Source organism: Nerophis lumbriciformis, linkage group LG33 (genome assembly GCF_033978685.3).
Source record: "Nerophis lumbriciformis linkage group LG33, RoL_Nlum_v2.1, whole genome shotgun sequence".
NCBI lineage: Eukaryota > Metazoa > Chordata > Actinopteri > Syngnathiformes > Syngnathidae > Nerophis > Nerophis lumbriciformis.
The window spans coordinates 19279323-19300440 of NC_084580.2; the positions used below are offsets into that span (position 1 = coordinate 19279323).

The 21118-nt window shown below is 39.3% G+C and overlaps 1 protein-coding gene across 1 annotated transcript in view; it reads left to right on the plus strand.

The window, feature by feature from the left end:
• LOC133575896 (phosphatidylinositol 4,5-bisphosphate 3-kinase catalytic subunit alpha isoform) overlaps positions 1 to 20475 on the plus strand; it is a 119091-nt gene extending 98616 nt beyond the window's left edge. The window contains exons 15-21 of the mRNA XM_061928802.1: positions 1761 to 1867; positions 2009 to 2130; positions 4603 to 4681; positions 13974 to 14144; positions 14226 to 14343; positions 14434 to 14585; positions 19290 to 20475. Of these exons, the coding sequence (XP_061784786.1) occupies positions 1761 to 1867; positions 2009 to 2130; positions 4603 to 4681; positions 13974 to 14144; positions 14226 to 14343; positions 14434 to 14585; positions 19290 to 19560 (1020 nt within the window). The 3' untranslated portion in view covers positions 19561 to 20475. The remainder of the gene's footprint in view (positions 1 to 1760; positions 1868 to 2008; positions 2131 to 4602; positions 4682 to 13973; positions 14145 to 14225; positions 14344 to 14433; positions 14586 to 19289) is intronic.
• Positions 20476 to 21118: the final 643 nt, after the last annotated feature.

Here is a 21118-nt window from a genome sequence, read left to right on the forward strand (position 1 = left end):
CATTATTTACTTTTTACTTTTTAAATTCGATCTCAATTCTGTACACTGCTGCTGGAATTTAAATTTTCCTGAGGGAACTCTCCTGAAGGAATCAAAGTACTATCTATCTATCTATCTATCTATCTATCTATCTATCTATCTATCTATCTATCTATCTATCTATCTATCTATCTATCTATCTATCTATCTATCTATCTATCCAAACAGCAGCTTGGAATTTGGGACATGCTCTCCCTGAGAGAGACTATGAGGAGGTTGAGGTGGGCGGGATTGGGGTGGGTGGGGGTAGGGACTAGTGGGGGAGGGGGGGGGGGGGGGGTTGGTTTTATATTGTAGCGTCCTGGAAGAGTTAGTACTGCAAGGGATTCTGGGTATTTGTTCTGTTGTGTTTATATTGTGTTAGGTGCGGATGTTCTCCCGAAATGTGTTTGTCATTCTTGTTTGGTGTGGGTTCACAGTGTGGCGCATATTTGCCAACATGGCACTGCCATATTTGTTACTGAAGTCACAAAGTGCATAATTTTTTTTAACATGCCTCAAAACAGCAGCTTGGAATTTGGGACATGCTCTCCCTGAGAGAGCATGGGGAGGTCAAGGTGGGTGGGGTTGGGGGGGGGTAGCAGGGGGTGTATATTGTAGCGTTCCAGAAGAGTTAGTGCTGCAAGGGGTTCTGGGTATTTGTTCTGTTGTGTTACGCTGCAAATGTTCTCCCGAAATGTGTTTGTCATTCTTGTTTGGTGTGGGTTCACAGTGTGGCGCATATTTGTAGCAGTGTTAACGTTGTTTATACGGCCACCCTCAAGTGTGACCTGTATGGCTGTTGACCAAGTATGCCTGGCATTCACTTGTGTGTGTGAAAAGCCGTAGATATTATGTGATTGGGCCGGCACGCAAAGGCAGTGCCTTTAAGGTTTATTGGCGCTCTGTACTTCTCCCTACGTCCGTGTACACAGCGGCATTTTAAAGAGTCATCAATTTTACTTTTTGAAAGCGATACCGATAATTTCCGATATCACATTTTAAAGCATTTATCGGCCGATATTATCGGACATCTCTAATTGTAGATTGTCACTGAACGCATCAAAACTATGAATGAACACGTGGAGTTATGTACTCAACAAAAAAAGGTGAAAACATGTTTTATATTCTAATTTCTTCAAAATAGCCACCCTTTGCTCTGGTTACTGCTTCGCACACTCTTGGCATTCTCGCGATGAGTTTCAAGAAGTGGTTTTCTCTTCACAGGTGTCATAGTTTTGATGCCTTCAGTGAGAATCTACAATGTAAATAGTCATGACAATAAAGAAAATGCATTGAAAAGAGAAAGTGTGTCCAAACGTTTGGCCGGTACTGTACAAGATTGCCTCGAATCAGATTTAATTGTATTAAATCTTATCAAATCGTAGTGTTTTCCATGTACAGTAAGTCGACATGTATCAATCGTCCCAAACTGTAGAGATGCACACCTCTTGCATTACTTGTTTTGGCTTTTTTGGGAGACAAAAGAGTGGTAGATTTCTGACACTTTTCATCATCGTTGCTTGGTATTGCAAAGAGTTGCGGGCAGTAGAACTAGCTCGTGGGTGTTTATCCTCCCTCTCAGCCCACAGCAAAGTCGTGTTACATCATGCTGAAGGAAGGATAATTTTTGCTGAAGTAAACCTGCAGATCTTGCTGTGCTTCCATTTACTGCCCTGACTAGACTCCTTCAGCTGTTGGCATCTGGAGTGTTATTGATTGACTTGTTTCTCTGCGCTCAGGTTCAAATGAAGTTTCTGGTGGAGCAGATGAGGAGGCCTGACTATATGGACGCATTGCAGAACTTCACCTCCCCGTTGAATCCAGCACATCAACTAGGAACCCTCCGGTACTTCAGACTCCTTATGTAACTCACCTGAAAGGGTTGACATCTCATCAGTCTTGCAGAAAGAACATGTTTTTACAGTAAAATCAAACAATGTGGAGCTATTCACTATTTTTCCCTGCTTTTCATTCACTCCTTTTTCAGTTTAGAGGAATGCCGAATGATGTCATCTGCCAAGCGACCTTTGTGGCTTAATTGGGAAAATCCAGATTTGATGTCAGAGCTCCTGTTTCAGAACAACGAAATCATATTTAAAAATGGAGATGGTGAGTTCTTTATGATGTTACCATATACAGTGCATCCGGAAAGTATTCACAGCCTAATTCCACATTTTGTTATGTTACAGCCTTATTCCAAAATGTTAAAAAAAAATAAAAAAATCCTCAAAATTCTATACACAATACCCCTTAATGACAATCTGAAAAGTTGTAATTTTTAAATTTAGCAAATTTATTAAAAATAAAAAAATCCCATGGACATAAGTATTCACATACTTTGTTGATGCACCAGGTATTACAAACTCAAGTCTTTTTGAATACCGTATTTTCCGCACCATAAGCCGCCCTGGGTTATAAGCCGCGCCTTCAATGAACGGCATATTTCAAAACTTTGTCCACCTATAAGCCGCCCCGTGTTATAAGCCGCATCTAACTGCGCTAAAGGAATGTCAAAAAAACAGTCAGATAGGTCAGTCAAACTTTAATAATATATTAAAAACCAGCGTGATGTGGGCGCGCATGGAGTCGTATATCAACATGGACGGAGCTGAGTGAAAAAAGCCACCCGGCCTTTTCGCGTAAACTTACCTTAACCACTCGCTCATCTTTTCTTCATCCATCCATCCCTTCGAGTTAGCTTTTATGATGACGCCGGCTGGAAAGGTCTCTTTTGGCAAGGTCTTCCTTTTGAATATCACCATGGGTGGAAGTTTCTGGCCATTAGCATGGCAAGCTAGAACCACAGTGAAGGATGACTTCTCATTCCCTGTGGTGCGAATATTCACCGTACGTGCTCCCGTTGTATCCACAGTGCGGTTCACAGGAATATCAAAAGTCAGTGGAACCTCGTCCATGTTGATAATGTTCTCTGGCCGGATCTTTTTTTCAGCTATCTTGTTTTTACAATATGCACGGAAAGTAGCCAGCTTTTCTTGAAAGTCTTTAGGCAGTTGCTGTGAAATAGTAGTCCGTGTGCGGATGGAGAGATTGCGTCTTTTCATGAACCGGAAACCTGTCGCTTAGTAGGGGCCATTTTGTGGTCTTTACAGATGTAAACACACAAAGGAAATGAAACGTAATATCCGCGCGCTTCTTCTTCTTCTACGGGGGCGAGTGGTTGCTTACAGTAGAAGAAGAAGCGCTTCCTCTTCTATGGGGGCGGGTGCTTACCTTGGCGGTTGCTTGCGTAGAAGAAGAAGCACTTCCTCTTCTACGGGGAAAAAAGATGGCGGCTGTTTACCGTAGTTGCGAGACCGAAACTTTATGAAAATGAATCTTAATATTAATCCATATATAAAGCGCACCGGGTTATAAGCCGCACTGTCAGCTTTTGAGTAAATTTGTGGTTTTTAGGTGCGGCTAATAGTGCGGAAAATACGGTACAATACCACAAGCTTGGCACACCTATCTTTGGGCAGTTTCGCCTTTTCCTCTTTGCAGCACTTCTTAAGTTCCATCAGGTTTGATTGGAAGCGTTTGTTTTCATTGAGGATGTCTCTGTACATTGCTGCATTCATCTTAGTCTAGTCAGGGAGGTTGACTAAGAACTTGATGGTCACTCTGTCAGAGCTACAGCATTCCTCTGTGGAGAGAGGAGAACCTTCCAGAAGGACAACCATCTCCGCAACAATCCACTAATGAGAATATTTTATAGTGGCCAGACGGAATCCATTTCTTAGTAAAACGTTTGCCAAAATGCACCCGAAAGACTCAGACCATGAGAAACCAAATGTTCTGCCAGGTGTCATGTTTGGAGTAAACCAGGCACCGCTCATCTCCAAGCCAATACCATCCCTACAGTGAAGCGTGGTGATGGTAGCATCATGGTGTGTGGGATGTTATTCAGCGGCACGAACTGGGGAGACGTGTCAGGATAGAGGGAAAGATGAATGCAGCAATGCACAGAGACATCCTGGATGAAAACCAACGCTTCCCTTTAAGCGCAAAAGGATTTACAACGGAGCCAATAGTAAGAAATAATTTAAATATTTAATTGATATTGTTACACTATCACCCTGTGTTTTTGTCTTAATAAAATTGTGATCAAAAATGTAATCATTCAATGATCTTGAAAATTTGATGTCTCAGCACTGGTATGAACAATACTGCCCCAGTGACTAAATAAATGGTATTGGAATGATACTTAAATTCGCCCAAAACTAATATGACACAAAAATCAGAGCTACATTTGAACAGAAGTGTTGATATAACCATGTTACAACAGAAAGTAAGAGACTATTAATAGTAATTTAGTAATAGTTTTGACTAGGGATGTCCGATAATATCGGGCTGCCGATGTAGATTTTAGGCCATATCGCCCATTTCTTTTACCATGTTTTCTTTGCTGTGGCATTCATCATCTTCTTGTTTTATTTGGAGTTCATAAAGACTGCCTATGCTGTACTACGTGTCACCAAACTGACGTTGACAGTTCTCCATAATGCCGAATAGTTGATATAAGAGCAGTTGTTAATTGGAACTCATTTTGCTGTCTGTCCTTGTCTTGCTGTGCCACTGCAGATCTGAGGCAGGACATGCTGACGCTGCAGATCATTAGGATAATGGAAAACATCTGGCAGAACCAAGGCCTTGATCTCAGGTAGGCGCTTATTTTCACCGTGACAGCAAGGATGCAGGTGCTCATTACTAGGCTGCGGAGAACTTTTATGTTTATTGCTCTACGCCATGGGTCCCCAACCCGTTGATCGCAATCGACCAGTCAATTTTTGGGACCCTGCCTATTATGATTAAAAAATATTTATTAATATGACATCAGTGACACCCCCAACCGGAGGATTACCAACAAACCCACCTTCAGGCAAGCATTTCAACACCTGGACACGCCCGTGCGCCTCTGCCTCTTCAGCCTCTCTTCCCGCGGCTCTCCACACCACGGCCACACCCCCTGAGAACACAAACGCAGGTTTCATGACAAGCTAAGAAATCATCGAACTGCAACAATGCAGTACCAGTGGAAAAACAAGTTGCCTCTATATTAAAGCTATTATCATATATATATCTGATTTATGACACCAAAAGACTTCCAAAGTTTGCGAATACATAGATATGATCAAAATAGTATCAATCTCATGGAGATTCCCAAGCCATTTTGAGAAATGATGAGGAAGCCAGTCACGTGGTCGCGTGACGTCGCGCTAGGAACCAAAGATCCCTTTCCCATCAACGACGATGCTAATCAAGCAGACTTTGTGAGAGCCAATAACTATTACTTTTGGAAAAAAAATATGACCCGGTAACCTATATTTTTGAGCCTGAACACAAAGAGGATGAGCAATAAGTTTTAGAAGCCGAGTGATGGATGCAGTTTCACTAGACCAGGGGTCGGCAACCTTTACCACTCAAAGAGCCATTTTGACCCGTTTCACAAATTAAAGAAAACAATGGGAGCCACAAAACTCTTTTGAAATTTAAAATGAAATAACACTGTATACAAAGTTTTTTTTTTGCTTTGTGCTATGTATAAACCAGGGGTCTCAGACCGCACCTTAATATGACAATGTAATGTTAGTGCGGCCCGCAAGTTTTATATGAATGGCGCTTGACAGCGTCATACTTGCAAAACATCCCGATTTTTCCAGGAGACTCCTGAATTTAGGGCAGGGGTGCTCACACTTTTTCTGCAGGCGAGCTACTTTTCAATTGATCAAGTCGTGGGGATCTACCTCATTCATATATATAATTTATATTTACTTATTTATTAAATATATGTTTTTGTTAACAAGTTAAAGGTGTTTAATGATAATGCAAGCATGTTTAACACATACTGTGTAGTTAATATTGTTAAAAAATTAAATGTGTTTAATGATAATACAAGTATGTTTAATACATTTAGTTAATATTGTTAACAAGTTAAAGGTGTTTAAAGATAATGCAAGCATGTTTAACACAGTTAATATTGTTAACAAGTTAAAGGTGTTTAATGATAATACAAGCATGTTTAACACATAGTTAATATTGTTAATACATTAAAGGTGTTTAATGATAATACAAGAATGTTTAATATATATAGTTAATATTGTTAACAACTTAAAGGTGTTTAAAGATAATACAAGCATGTTTAACACATATAGTTAATATTGTTAACAAGTTAAAGGTGTTTAAAGATAATACAAGCATGTTTAACACATATAGTTAATATTGTTAACAAGTTAAAAGTGTTTAAAGATAATACAAGCATGTTTAACACATATAGTTAATATTGTTAATAAGTTAAAGGTGTTTAAAGATAATACAAGCATGTTTAACACATATAGTTAATATTGTTAATAAGTTAAAGGTGTTTAAAGATAATACAAGCATGTTTAACAGATATAGATTCCTTTCTTTCATGAAGACAAGAATATAAGTTGGTGTATTACCTGATTCTGATGACTTGCATTGATTGGAATCAGACAGTGGTGCTGATAACTTCCGCATTTTTGAATGGAGGAGAAAAAAAGTCCTCCTTTCTGTCCAATACCACATGAAAGTGGTTGGTTTTTGGCATCTTATTTGTCCAGCTTCCGTACTCCTTTGTATACACTTTACAAGAAATACATTGTCGGCAAACTCCGTAGCTTGCTAGCTTGTGCACGCCAGCTTTCTTATTTTGTTAGCGCAACTGTGTAGTCGGTCTTTGGAGTTTTGACGACAGGTACGGCGCCAGAGTCTGTTGAAATAAAGTGTTTCTCGCCTTCCTGTCGGTCATTTTAATGAGCTGGCAGCAGCCAGCGTCATCTCAGAAGACCCTCGGGTGCCGTGAATGTCAATTAAGTGACGAAAGTGACGTCATAGTGAAGATTTATGATCGCTCATTTTTAGGACTTTTTTTTTAATGCCTGGCTGGTGATCGACTGTAACACCCTCCGAGATCGACCGGTAGCTCGCGATCGACGTAATGAGCACCCCTGATTTAGGGGAAACTATTTTCTCGAATGTCTGCTGATTTTAACCCTAACAACAATAATAAGGGCGTGTCGTGATGGCACTGCCTTTAGCGCCCTCTACAACCTGTACAAACAGCGTGCCAGCCCAGTAACATGTTGTATGAGGCTTCTACAGACACACATGAGTGACTGCAAGGCATACTTGGTCAACAGCCATACAGGTCACACTGAGGGTGGCCGTATAAACAACTTTAACACTCTTACTAATATGCGCCACACTGTGAACCCACACCAAGCAAGAATGACAAACACATTTCGGGGGAACATCCGCACTGTAACACAACATAAACACAACAGAACAAATACCCAAAATCCCATGCATCCCTAACTCTTCCAGGCTAAAGCCGCCCTCCCAGCCCTTCCCCCCCACATATCAACCCCTCCCCCCTCCGTGCGTCGGTTGAGGTGGGCAGGGTTGGTGGTAGCGGGGGTGTATAATGTAGCCCGGAAGAGTTAGGGATGCATGGGATTCTGGGTATTTGTTCTGTTGTGTTACGGTGCGGATGTTCTCCCGAAATGTGTTTGTCATTCTTGTTTGGTGTGGGTTCACAGTGTGGCGCATATTTGTAACAGTGTTAAAGTTGTTTATACAGCCACCCTCAGTGTGACCTGTATGGCTGTTGACCAAGTATGCCTTGCAGTCACTTACGTGTATGAGCAGAGGCCGCATACAACATGTTACTGGGCCGGCACGCAGATAGTATGGTGAAAAAGCGGACGCGACGACAGGTTGTTGAGAACGCTAAAGGCAGTGCCATCACGGCACACCTTCAATATTGTTGTCCGGGTGAAATTCGGAGAATGTTTGCCCCGAGAGATTTCCGGGAGAAGCACTGAAATCCGGAAGTCTCCCGGAAAAATCGGGAGGGTCGGCAAGTATGCAGCTGAGCCCCATCAGAGTGATTAAAGAGCCGCGGGTTGCCGACCCCTGCACTAGACACTAGAATCCGCAGCATTGCTAGGTTTTAAACATACAAACAAACAATAGCAAACCAGAATAAAACAAACACTTACTGTAATATTTCTATTCTCGCTGGGATGCAGACCAACGGGATGCTCACATAATTCCATTTAGATAAAAATTCAATTGCAATCCTCACGAAGGGTTAAAAAAAAGTTCCTGTAGGAAGCATCGTGAGGGGTCTTATTACGCCATCTCGGGATATCAAAGTCGACCAGCCTGTCAGGCTATGGCCACATTTGTCGACTATCAGGTGAGCATGAATTATAATCGAGAATTTACTTTTAGCAAGTTTGAAACGCAGCACAAGCAGCCGTCGGCTCAGTGTGTCAACAATAGCAGCGTAAGTTAGCATTTGCTCATTGCTATCACTGCACCGCTAAAATAGTCAGTCTGCATTGGCGCTTATAATAACATAACAGTATTATAAATTGAATATAGTTGGCAGTTTCTGGATGTTTTTAGAGGGAGTATGTTGGCTATTTATTTACGATTTCGAAAGCATGAAAAAGCCAAGCATACCGTATTTTTCGGACTGTAAGTCGCTCCGGAGTATAAGTCGCACCGGCCGAAAATGCATAATAAAGAAGGAAAAAAACATATATACCGTATTTTTCGGAGTATAAGTCGCACCGGAGTATAAGTCGCACCTGCCGAAAATGCATAATAAAGAAGGAAAAAAACATATAAGTCGCACTGGAGCCCGGCAAAACTATGAAAAAAAAACTGCGACTTATAGTCCGAAAAATACAGTAAGTCGCACTGGAGTATAAGTCGCATTTTTGGGGGAAATTTTTTTGATAAAACCCAACACCAAGAATAGACATTTGAAAGGCAATTTAAAATAAATAAAGAATAGTGAACAGGCTGAATAAGTGTACGTTATATGACGCATAAATAACCAACTGAAAACGTGCCTGGTATGTTAACATAACATATAAGACTTAGACTTAGACAAACTTTAATGATCCGCAAGGGAAATTGTTCAACACAGTAGCTCAGTTACAATGGTAAGAGTCATTCAAATAACTATAACATATAGAACATGCTATACGTTTACCAAACAATCTGTCAATCCTAATCGCTAAATCCCATGAAATCTTATACGTCTAGTCTCTTACGTGAATGAGATAAATAATATTATTTGATATTTTACGCTAATGTGTTAATAATTTCACACATAAGTCGCTCCTGAGTATAAGTCGCACCCCCGGCCAAACTATGAAAAAAACTGTGACTTATATGCCGAAAAATACGGTACGTGTTCTTATCTTACTTAAAGGGGAACATTATCACAATTTCAGAAGGGTTAAAACCATTAAAAATCAGTTCCCAGTGGCTTATTTTATTTTTCGAAGTTTTTTTCAAGATTTTACCCATCACGCAATATCCCTAAAAAAAAAAGCTTCAAAGTGCCTGATTTTAACCATCGTTATATACACCCGTCCATTTTCCTGTGACGTCACACAGTGATGCCAACACAAACAAAACATGGCGCATAGAACAGCAAGCTATAGCGACATTAGCTCGGATTCAGACTCGGATTTCAGCGGCTTAAGCGATTCAACAGATTACGCATGTATTGAAACGGATGGTTGTAGTGTGGAGGCAGGTAGCGAAAACGAAATTGAAGAAGAAACTGAAGCTATTGAGCCATATCGATTTGAACCGTATGCAAGCGAAACCGACGAAAACGACACGAAAGCCAGCGACACGGGAGAAAGCGAGGACGAATTCGGCGATCGCCTTCTACCCAACGATTGGTATGTGTTTGTTTGGCATTAAAGGAAACTAACAACTATGAACTAGGTTTACAGCATATGAAATACATTTGGCAACAACATGCACTTTGAGAGTGCAGACAGCCCAATTTTCATCAATTAATATATTCTGTAGACATACCCTCATCCGCTCTCTTTTCCTGAAAGCTGATCTGTCCAGTTTTGGAGTTGATGTCAGCAGGCCAGGGAAGCTAGGGTCGATATTCTTCTCTTGATCATCTTCGGTGGCATAAGGGACGGTGTGAGCCAAGACATCCAGGGGGTTTAGCTCGCTCGTCTGCGGGAACAAACTGCCGCCATTGCTTGCCGTGCTACCGAGGTCCTTTGTCCCTGAATTGCTCACACACTCCGGCAGATTCAATGGGGGTCTGGCGGCAGATTTCTTTGACTTTATCGTTGGAAATGCATCTGCTTTGAGTGTCGCAGGATATCCACACATTCTTGCCATCTCTGTCGTAGCATAGCTCTCGTCGGTAAAGTGTGCGGAACAAACGTCCAATTTCTTGCCACTTTCGCATCTTTGGGCCACTGGTGCAACTTGAATCCGTCCCTGTTCGTGTTGTTACACCCTCCGACAACACACCGACGAGGCATGATGTCTCCAAGGTACGGAAAACAGTCGAAAAAACGGAAAATAACAGAGCTGATTTGACTCGGTGTTTGAGAAAATGGCGGATTGCTTAATGTGATGTCATCGCTCCGAGAGAGAATAATAGAAAGGCGTTTAATTAGCCAAAATTCACCCATTTAGAGTTCGGAAATCGGTTAAAAAAATATATGGTCTTTTTTCTGCAACATCAAGGTATATATCGACGCTTACATAGGTCTGGTGATAATGTTCCCCTTTAAGGATTGTGAACGATACACAGCGCATCTCCTTCCAATTTTTGCGTATTGCCAGTATGACCGATCTGATGATATGGTCAGAGTGCAGAAGCGTCACTACTGTGATGTCAATCTCCGAAAATAGCCAAAGGTATTCAGAGCGCAATAGTCAAAATGGCTGACTGAATTTGTGACATTTTGTGATGTTTAAACAGTGTTTTCACGTACTTTGCTGATTGTAAATACAATTGGATATGGTTTAATGAATACAATGGAAAAACAAATAAGCATATAAAGTCAAGTTGTTTTTCCACTCTACTGGTACTTTAAAGCTGACTGTTGCAACGCATCGGACATTTTCTAGCATCCAACATCAAACAACTTTTCCCTCAACCACTTCAACCAACATGATCGCTCATCTGTGACGGGATCTAACAAGCCAAATAGTAGAGTCCTTTAACATTGGTCCAAAGTATGGATTTGGTGCTGACATGTTGTGCATACAAAACTAAACATTGACTTGTGCAAAGATAGTGATATATGATAAAACAAGGCGGCAGCTAAATAAGAACTTCTCTGTTTATCCCCTCTTTTATCACACAGGATAAACCCACCAGGTGAACAGTTGATTTTACTACTTCCAGTTCTGACATAAGACAATCATGTGACTCGCCTCCCATATGTAACCAGAGGATGAACACATTTACTACTATACTAACACTATACTGGCCATAAACAGTTGGCTTCTACAACAGGGCACAAGGGCGGCACAAGGGCCATCGGTGCTTGCCAGTAACACGTCATAGGCCCGAGGCACATTACAAAAAACAAAAGACACTAGCAAAAATTGGAAAAACAGCCAGAAACACAATGAGGAAAAAGCCAAAATGTTGACATCAGCCAACAATAAAGACACAAAGCTTTGTTTTTAAGAAACAAAAACAACCCAAAAAATTATATATTTAAAAATTATATATCTTATTATATATCCCGACCTCGGATAAGCGGGAGAAGATGGATGGATGGATGGATGGATGGAAAATTATATATCTATTTTTCAATAAAAAATTATATAATACCCATACCGTATTTTTCGAACTATAAGTCGCAGTTTTTTTTCATAGTTTGGCCGGGCTCCAGTGCGACTTATATATGTTTTTTTCCTTCTTTATTATGCATTTTCGACAGGTGCGACTTATACTCCGGTGCGACTTATACTCCGAAAAATACGGTATATGTATATATACACACATATATACAGGTATATGAGGTGGGAATCTTTGGACACCTCATGATTCGATCACGATTACCACTCAGGAGCTACGATTCGATTAAATATTGATTATTAATGCATCTTTAATTTTTGCATATTGATACAGTTTTACATACACGGGAATGGCGTGGCGCAGTTGAGAGTTCCTGGTTCGATCCACACCTTCTACCAACCTAGTCACGTCCGTCGTGTCCCTGAGCAAGACACTTCACCTTTGCTCCTGTTGGGTCGTGGTTAGGGCCTTGCATGGCAGCTCCCGCCATCAGTGTGTGCATGTGGAAATAGTGTCAAAGCGCTTTGAGTACCTTGAAGGCAGAAAAGCGCCATACAAGTATAACCCATTTACCATTTTTACATTTCTTTTGATTTCACTAAATAAGCGTTTATCACTTGCAACTTTAAAAAACTGTGCATTTGTAATAAGAAACATTTATAGCAATTCCCACATTGATTGAATTAATGGAAACTGGAACATAATATAATAGAGGAACTGGTCGGATCTCTCGGTGAGGTGACTTGCGGCAGTCAGCCAAATATTAGAATTGTCTGCATTACTTTATCTACAATTAATAAATCGATTATTGACGATTATTAATCGATTGCAGAATCGTCCATGTCCAAATTGCGATATATATATATATATATATATATATATATATATACACACATATATATATATATATACTTGTGTATATATATGTATATATATATATATATATATGTATGTATATATATATGTATGTATGTATGTATATATATGTATATATATATATATATATATATATATATATATATATATATAAATATGTGTGTGTGTATATATATATATATATATATATATATATATATATGTGTATATGTGTATATATATATATATATATATATATATATATATATGTGTATGTATATATATATATATATATGTGTGTATGTATGTGTGTATATATATATATATATATATATATATGTGTATATATATATGTGTATATATGTGTATATATGTATATACATGTGTATATGTGTATATATGTATATATATATATATGTGTATATATGTATATATATATATATATATATATATATATATATGTATATATATAATATATATATACTTGTATACAAGTGATTAATGGATACAAATAATAATTTACCATTTGAAAGTGTTCTTTGGTAAATGTTAACTTCAAAGTATAGTATTCACTTCACCAGTGATTTACTGCAAAATGTTTGTAATGACAAGCAGAAAACACAAAAACATTTTGAGAGAAAAAAAAGTGATCTTTACTCCCACAAAACATACAGAAAAAGAAGCAAAACTGTGGCCCTAAAACCAGGTACGGACCGTAGCATAACCTGTACTGTTGTAAGCACAATTATACAGTACAGGCCAAAAGTTTGGACACACCTTCTCATTCAATGCTTTTTCTTTATTTTCATGACTATTTGTAAATTTTGACATTGTAGATTGTCACTGAAAGCATCAACACTATGAATAAACACATATGGAGTTATGTACTTAACAAAAAAAAACCTGAAAACATGTTTTATATTCTGGTTTCTTCAAAATTGCACACTCTTGGTATGCTCTCAATGAGCTTCAAGAGGTAGTCACCTGAAATGGTTTTCACTTCACAGGTGTGCTTGAAGCTCATCAAGAGAATGCCAAGAGTGTGCAAAGCAGTAATCAGAGCAAAGGGTGGCTATTTTGAAGAAACTAGGATATAAAACATGTTTTCAGTTATTTCACCTTTTTTGTTAAGTACATAACTCCACATGTGTCCATTCATAGTTTTGATGCCTTCAGTGACAATCTGCAATGTAAATAGTCATGAAAATAAAGAAAACGCATTGAATGAGAAGAAGGTGTGTCCTGTACTGTATATATGAACAAAATGACGGTTGTCCGCTATTAACGTATATATTACCTCAATCAAACATGGCGGACCTCTTTGTTACAAGATACTGCAGTAGCAAACAGTAAAGATGCGATACTTCTGCACGGGACAATCCGCTTTAATGAAAAAAAAAGATTTGTGATATTAATCGAGATTGGAGGATATGGAAAAATTAATTGTGATCATTCTTTTTGCTCCTTCTTCTGCTAGGATGCTTCCCTACGGTTGTCTCTCCATTGGTGACTGTGTTGGTTTGATTGAGGTGGTGAGGAATTCTCACACCATCATGCAGATCCAGTGCAAAGGAGGCCTAAAGGGGGCGCTGCAGTTCAACAGCCACACACTGCACCAGTGGCTTAAGGATAAGAACAAGGGAGAGATGTGAGTGGCTTTCATTGTAATCATGACGATGCAGTTGTCAGGACTGAGAACCTAATTTCAATGCACATTATTTAATTTTAGGTATGACCAGGCCATAGATCTGTTTACACGGTCATGCGCAGGCTATTGTGTCGCCACATTTATCCTGGGCATAGGTGACAGACACAATAGCAACATCATGGTCAAAGATGATGGACAGGTAAAGGTCACACATTTAAATTGATTAAGATGCTCTCTGTTGATGGTGTGTCGCATTTCATTGAATAATCTTGTTTATGATGCACCACAGCTATTCCACATCGATTTTGGCCATTTCCTTGACCACAAAAAGAAGAAGTTTGGATACAAGAGAGAACGTGTGCCCTTTGTGCTGACGCAAGACTTCTTGATCGTCATAAGCAAAGGAACGCAAGAGTGCACCAAAACAAGAGAGTTTGAAAGGTACCACTAGTGCCCAATATGAGTCAGTCTTCAGTGAATAATAGGGATAGGTACTGTATTCGATACTTATAAAGGCAGCGGCCGAATTGCGTCTGGGTATCGACTAGGGGTGTGGGAAAAAATCGATTCGAATTCAAATCGCCATTTTCACGTTGTGCGATTCAGTATCGATTCTCAATTTTCAAAAATCCATTTTAATTTTTTTTATTAATCAATCCAACAAAACAATACACAGCAAAACCATAATAATGCAATCCAATTCCAAAACCAAACTCGACCCAGCAACACTGAGAATAGCAATAAACAGAGCAATTGAGAGGAGACACAAACACGACACATAACAATCCAAAAGTAGTGAAACAAAAATGAATATTATCAACAACAGTATCGATATTAGTAACAATATCAACATTAGGGATGTCCCGATCCAGGTTTTTGCACTTCCGATCCGATACCGATATTGTTTTTGCACTTCCGATCCGATACCGATACTGACCGATACTGGCTTATCCGAGCATGTATTAAAGTTTAAAGTTATTTAGCCTACTTAGTTGTCAGAATCATGTTGAAAAGGGTTTTAGTACTCTTGATAACAACTAGCCAGCTGAATTAGGGGAGTTTGAATAATACACAATGGTTGGTAACAAGAAACTGACCTGTTTATTCAAGGATAAACACAAAATAGACAAAATTATACATGACAAACAGAAATGGCATCATTGAGCTAGGGCTGGGCGATATGGCCTTTTTTTAATATTGCGATATTTTAAGGCCATATTGCGATACACGATATATATCTCGATATTTTGCCTTAGCCTTGAATGAACACTTGATGCATATAATCACAGCAGTATGATGATTCTATGTGTCTACATTAAAACATTCTTCTTCATACTGCATTAATATATGCTACTTTTAAACTTTCATGCAGAGAAGGAAATCACAACTAAAAAAGTCACCTTTTTTTTTTCATACGGTGTTGATCTGGAAATGTTTGCCTCTGTATTTTGATGGTGTGGGCGTGTGGCACCGAATGGAGATAAGCGTCTCGACAGACGTTACAATATTTGAACAATGATGACGAAAACTGTTTTCTCTGTCGTGTCCGTGTGTCGAAAATTGTTATGCGCTTATTTTTTTATTTGATTTTGTGCGTGGCATAGATTTGCCGTGCGCAGAGGACACTTGAGCAGTGCGTAATTGCACAGGCGCGCACCTTAGAGGGAGCGTTGCTCCCACGGCTGCGCTAGCATCACAGCTAACGTTAGCCATGCTGCTACCTCTGTGCTGGGAGAGGGCGTATACGTATGTGACGTATGACGTGACAGTATGTGACGTGTGTAAGAAGGTGCGCTTGCTGTCTGTGAGAGGGGGACACAGGAAAGAGTGAGAAGAGCCTGTCGTGTAATGCCAGCAGCTAAAAGCAACTGCGTGAGAATCCACAGACCTGTGGATGTGTTGAAGGTGTGCTGGGAAAATGCGGAACGGAAATTAGGGAGCAGCAGAAAAGTGGAATGTATTATTTAAATCGGTGCGTTGGAAAACACGGACCGGAGTTTTTTTTTAAACTGGATCTGGATTGGCATTTTCCCATGCCTTGCCGATACGCATTTTTTTGCAAATATCGGCGGCCGATCCGATCCAAATATCGGATCGGGACATCCCTAATCAACATAGCAATTAAAAATGATCATTGACATTATCATTAGTTATTTATAAATAAATAAATAAAATAAAAATGAAAAAGTGTCACAGTGGCTTACACTTGCATCGCATCTCATAAGCTTGACAACACTGTGTCCAATATTTTCACAAAGATAAAATAAGTCATATTTTTGGTTCATGTAATAGTTAAAACAAATGTACATTATTGCAATCAGTTGATAAAACATTGTCCTTTACAATTATATAAAAGCTTTTTACAAAAATCTACTACTCTGCTTGCATGTCAGCAGACTGGGGAAGATCCTGCTGAAATCCTATGTATTGAATGAACAGAGAATCCTTTTGAATCGGAAAAATATCGTTTTTGAATCGAGAATCGCGTTGAATCGAAAAAATCGATTTATAATCGAATTGTGACCCCAAGAATTGATATTGAATCGAATCTTGGGACACCCAAAGATTCGCAGCCCTTATATATATATATATATGTATATATATATATATATATATAAAATTGTTTTTAATTTTTTAAAGAGGCCCTATTATGCAAAAAAAGCAACTTTTTTTTTACCGATGGTACCTGCTTATGTGTTTAATTCAAGTGCAATGTTTTATTCAAGTGTGATGTCAGAAAATTATCCACATATGGTAAAAATGTACCCAAACATCCTTGTGGGAATTTAAAATGATGTAAAACCGGCTGTGTTACAACATCATGTCCACAATGAAAGCCAACAAAGGAAAATGCTCTGATGTTTGTTTTAACAAGCCCAAGTCGCTACACAAACTTTCAGCCTCATCCGAAGAAAAAGTGCCTTAGTTTTAAATTTGATGATTAGTGGCAATGTGTCTTCAACTGTGACAAAGTCGCTTTGAGTGTGTGCAAAGATTATCCCGGCTCCAACCACAGACCTTCACAAAATGAAGGATTTTTCAAATAAAAAACAACTTTTATAATAGCAGTAGGTTAAAAATGTGTGAATAATACATTAGTAGTGTTAGCTCAATTTGTTGTGTAGCTAGCTTAGCTTTCTGAATTAAAACAATAGCATCAATGTTCTCAGCAAAATAAAGAATGATCTTCCTAAAAACTACTTTTAATTTGATCAGTGCCTACTGTGTTATTTTCCGTTTTTTTTCGACTGTTTTCCGTACCTTGGAGACATCATGCCTCGGAGGGTGTAACAACACGAACAGGGACGGATTCAAGTTGCACCAGTGGCCCAAAGATGCGAAAGTGGCAAGAAATTGGACGTTTGTTCCGCACACTTTACCGACGAAAGCTATGCTACGACAGAGATGGCAAGAATGTGTGGATATCCTGCGACACTCAAAGCAGATGCATTTCAAACTGGACTGGACAGATCAGCTTTCAGGAAAAGAGAGTGGATGAGGGTATGTCTACAGAAAATATTAATTGATGAAAACTGGGCTGTCTGCACTCTCAAAGTGCATGTTGTTGCCAAATGTATTTCATATGCTGTAAACCTAGTTCATAGTTGTTAGTTTCCTTTAATGCCAAACAAACACATACAGGTAAAAGCCAGTAAATTAGAATATTTTGAAAAACTTGATTTATTTCAGTAATTGCATTCAAAAGGTGTAACTTTTACATTATATTTATTCATTGCACACAGACTGATGCATTCAAATGTTTATTTCATTTAATGTTGATGATTTGAAGTGGCAACAAATGAAAATCCAAAATTCTGTGTGTCACAAAATTAGAATATTACTTAAGGCTAATACAAAAAAGGGATTTTTAGAAATGTTGGCCAACTGAAAAGTATGAAAATGAAAAATATGAGCATGTACAATACTCAATACTGCCGTGTCATCTGCTGGTGTCGGTCCACTCTGTTTCCTGAGATCCAGGGTCAACGCAGCCGTCTACCAGCAAGTTTTAGAGCACTTCATGCTTCCTGCTGCTGACCTGCTCTATGGAGATGGAGATTTCAAGTTCCAACAGGACTTGGCGCCTGCACACAGCGCAAAATCTACCCGTGCCTGGTTTACGGACCATGGTATTTCTGTTCTAAATTGGCCCGCCAACTCCCCTGACCTTAGCCTCATAGAAAATCTGTGGGGTATTGTGAAAAGGAAGATGCAGAATGCCAGACCCAAAAACGCAGAAGAGTTGAAGGCCACTATCAGAGCAACCTGGGCTCTCATAACACCTGAGCAGTGCCAGAAACTCATCGACTCCATGCCACGCCGCATTAACGCAGTAATTGAGGCAAAAGGAGCTCCAACCAAGTATTGAGTATTGTACATGCTCATATTTTTCATTTTCATACTTTTCAGTTGGCCAACATTTCTAAAAATCCCTTTTTTGTATTAGCCTTAAGTAATATTCTAATTTTGTGACACACGGAATTTTGGATTTTCATTTGTTGCCACTTCAAATCATCAAAATTAAATGAAATAAACATTTGAATGCATCAGTCTGTGTGCAATGAATAAATATAATGTACAAGTTACACCTTTTGAATGCAATTACTGAAATAAATCAAGTTTTTCAAAATATTCTAATTTACTGGCTTTTACCTGTACCAATCGTTCTCCCGTGTCGCTGGCTGTCGTGTCGTTTTCATCGGTTTCGCTTGCATACGGTTCAAACCGATATGGCTCAATAGCTTCAGTTTCTTCTTCAATTTCGTTTTCGCTACCTGCCTCCACACTACAACCATCCGTTTCAATACATTTGTAATCTGTTGAATCTCTTAAGCCGCTGAAATCCGAGTCTGAATCCGAGCTAATGTCGCTATAGCTTGCTGTTCTATGCGCCATGTTTGTTTGTATTGGCATCACTATGTGACGTCACAGGAAAATGGACGGGTGTATATAACGATGGTTAAAACCAGGCACTTTGAAGCTTTTTTTAGGGATATTGCGTGATGGGTAACATTTTGAAGAAAACTTCGAAAAATAAAATAAGCCACTGGGAACTGATTTTTAATGGTTTTAACCCTTCTGAAATTGTGATAATGTTCCCCTTTAAGTGTTGGAGTCAAATTTCCATTCCCCCCTGCCCATCAGGTTCCAGGAGATGTGTTACAAGGCATACCTGGCAATCCGGCAGCACGCCAACCTCTTCATCAACCTCTTCTCCATGATGCTGGGCTCCGGGATGCCCGAGTTGCAATCATTCGACGACATCGCTTACATTCGCAAGACCTTGGCCCTGGACAAGTCGGAGCAGGAGGCCCTGGACTATTTCATGAAGCAGATGAACGACGCTCATCATGGCGGCTGGACTACCAAGATGGACTGGATCTTCCACACTATTCGCCAGCACGCCATGAACTGAAACGACACCCCAAAAACAGACTTTGGCACAGAAAGAACCCTAACGGTGAACACTAAGGCCTGGTCCCTCTTTCGCCAGCATGTGACTTTTCAACCATTACCTGCCAGCGCAGTATGAACGGCGGTGCTACGAAGAGCCTTTTATCAGGGACATGATGCCTAAATGTTGTCACTTCCTTTTGCTGCACTACATGACCTTCAGATGGCGCGGTGGACTTGTATTTCATCAGTTCTTCATCGGAATTAAAACCGTCTAATGGACCTTATCTGCATAAGAACTAACTACAGTAAAGACACTTTATTTTTGTTATTATTTTTTTATTCAACTACATCAGCGTTAAGAGAGGAACATCACTATGAAGTTACTTGTTTTTTCCCCTCTGTGCAAGTGAGAATTGTCAAACTACATTATTTCCACTGCCTATTTTCAAAATAGGAGTGTGATACAGTATGTATGCATGCGGAAAAAAAGAAAAAGGACACTAAGGATCCACTCCATTTTACAATCCTAAAAAAAGCAATATCCAAGTACGGAACTGACAGAGGAAGTGTTGTGGCAAACACTTTAAACAGCATTTATGAACAGGACTTTTTTTGCGTGTACCTGAAATAGTGACTTATTGTAGCATACAGATGACATGTCTACAGTTTAGAAGTCAGCCCACTCTCATAAGTCATTTTTTATGTTTTTGTACAGCAGTATATTCATTGATGTGTATGCATACAGTGCACATATTCCTTTTTTGAGTCTTTCTACTGAGCCAAAGTACTACGGATGTATAACCCTGCCCACAGTCTTATTGTAAACATAATAAGGCTACTTTCACACTGCAGGGTAGGATGTCCATGAGATTTTTTTTTGGTCAAATCCGGTCTTTTTATGCCGTCGCACATTACAAAAAACAAAAAAAAACAAGAGGCGAAGTCTAATGTGAACGCAATCTGACCCGCATGCAGACATGACGTCACATGTGCTGCAGTGTTTACGGCTCCTATTCTAGTAGTAGTAAGACATTAGTAGTACTAGTAGCATTTTTGGCAATTTCAAGGAATTTGTGCAATCATAAAGTCAACATTTTCTGATCCGAATTATTGCGTGTAGAACAAGGGGTGTGTGTGTGTATATACAGTACAGGCCAAAAGTTTGGACCCACCTTTTCCTCATTCAATGCGTTTTCTTTATTTTCATGACTAATTTACATTGCAGATTGTCACTGAAGGCATCAAAACTATGAATGAACACACGTGGAGTTATGTACTTTAACAAAAATAGGTGAAATAACTGAAAACATGTTTTATATTCTGGTTTCTTCAAAATTGCACACTCTTGGTATTCTCTCAATGAGCTTCAAGAGGTAGTCACCTGAAATGATTTTCACTTCACAGGTGTGCTTGAAGCTCATCGAGAGAATGCCAAGAGTGTGCAAAGCAGTAATCAGAGCAAAAGTAGTTTTGAAGAAACTACTCTTTATTTTCATGACTATTTGTAAATTTTGACATTGTGGATTGTCACTGAAAGCATCAAAACTATGAATGAACTAGAGATGCGCGGATAGGCA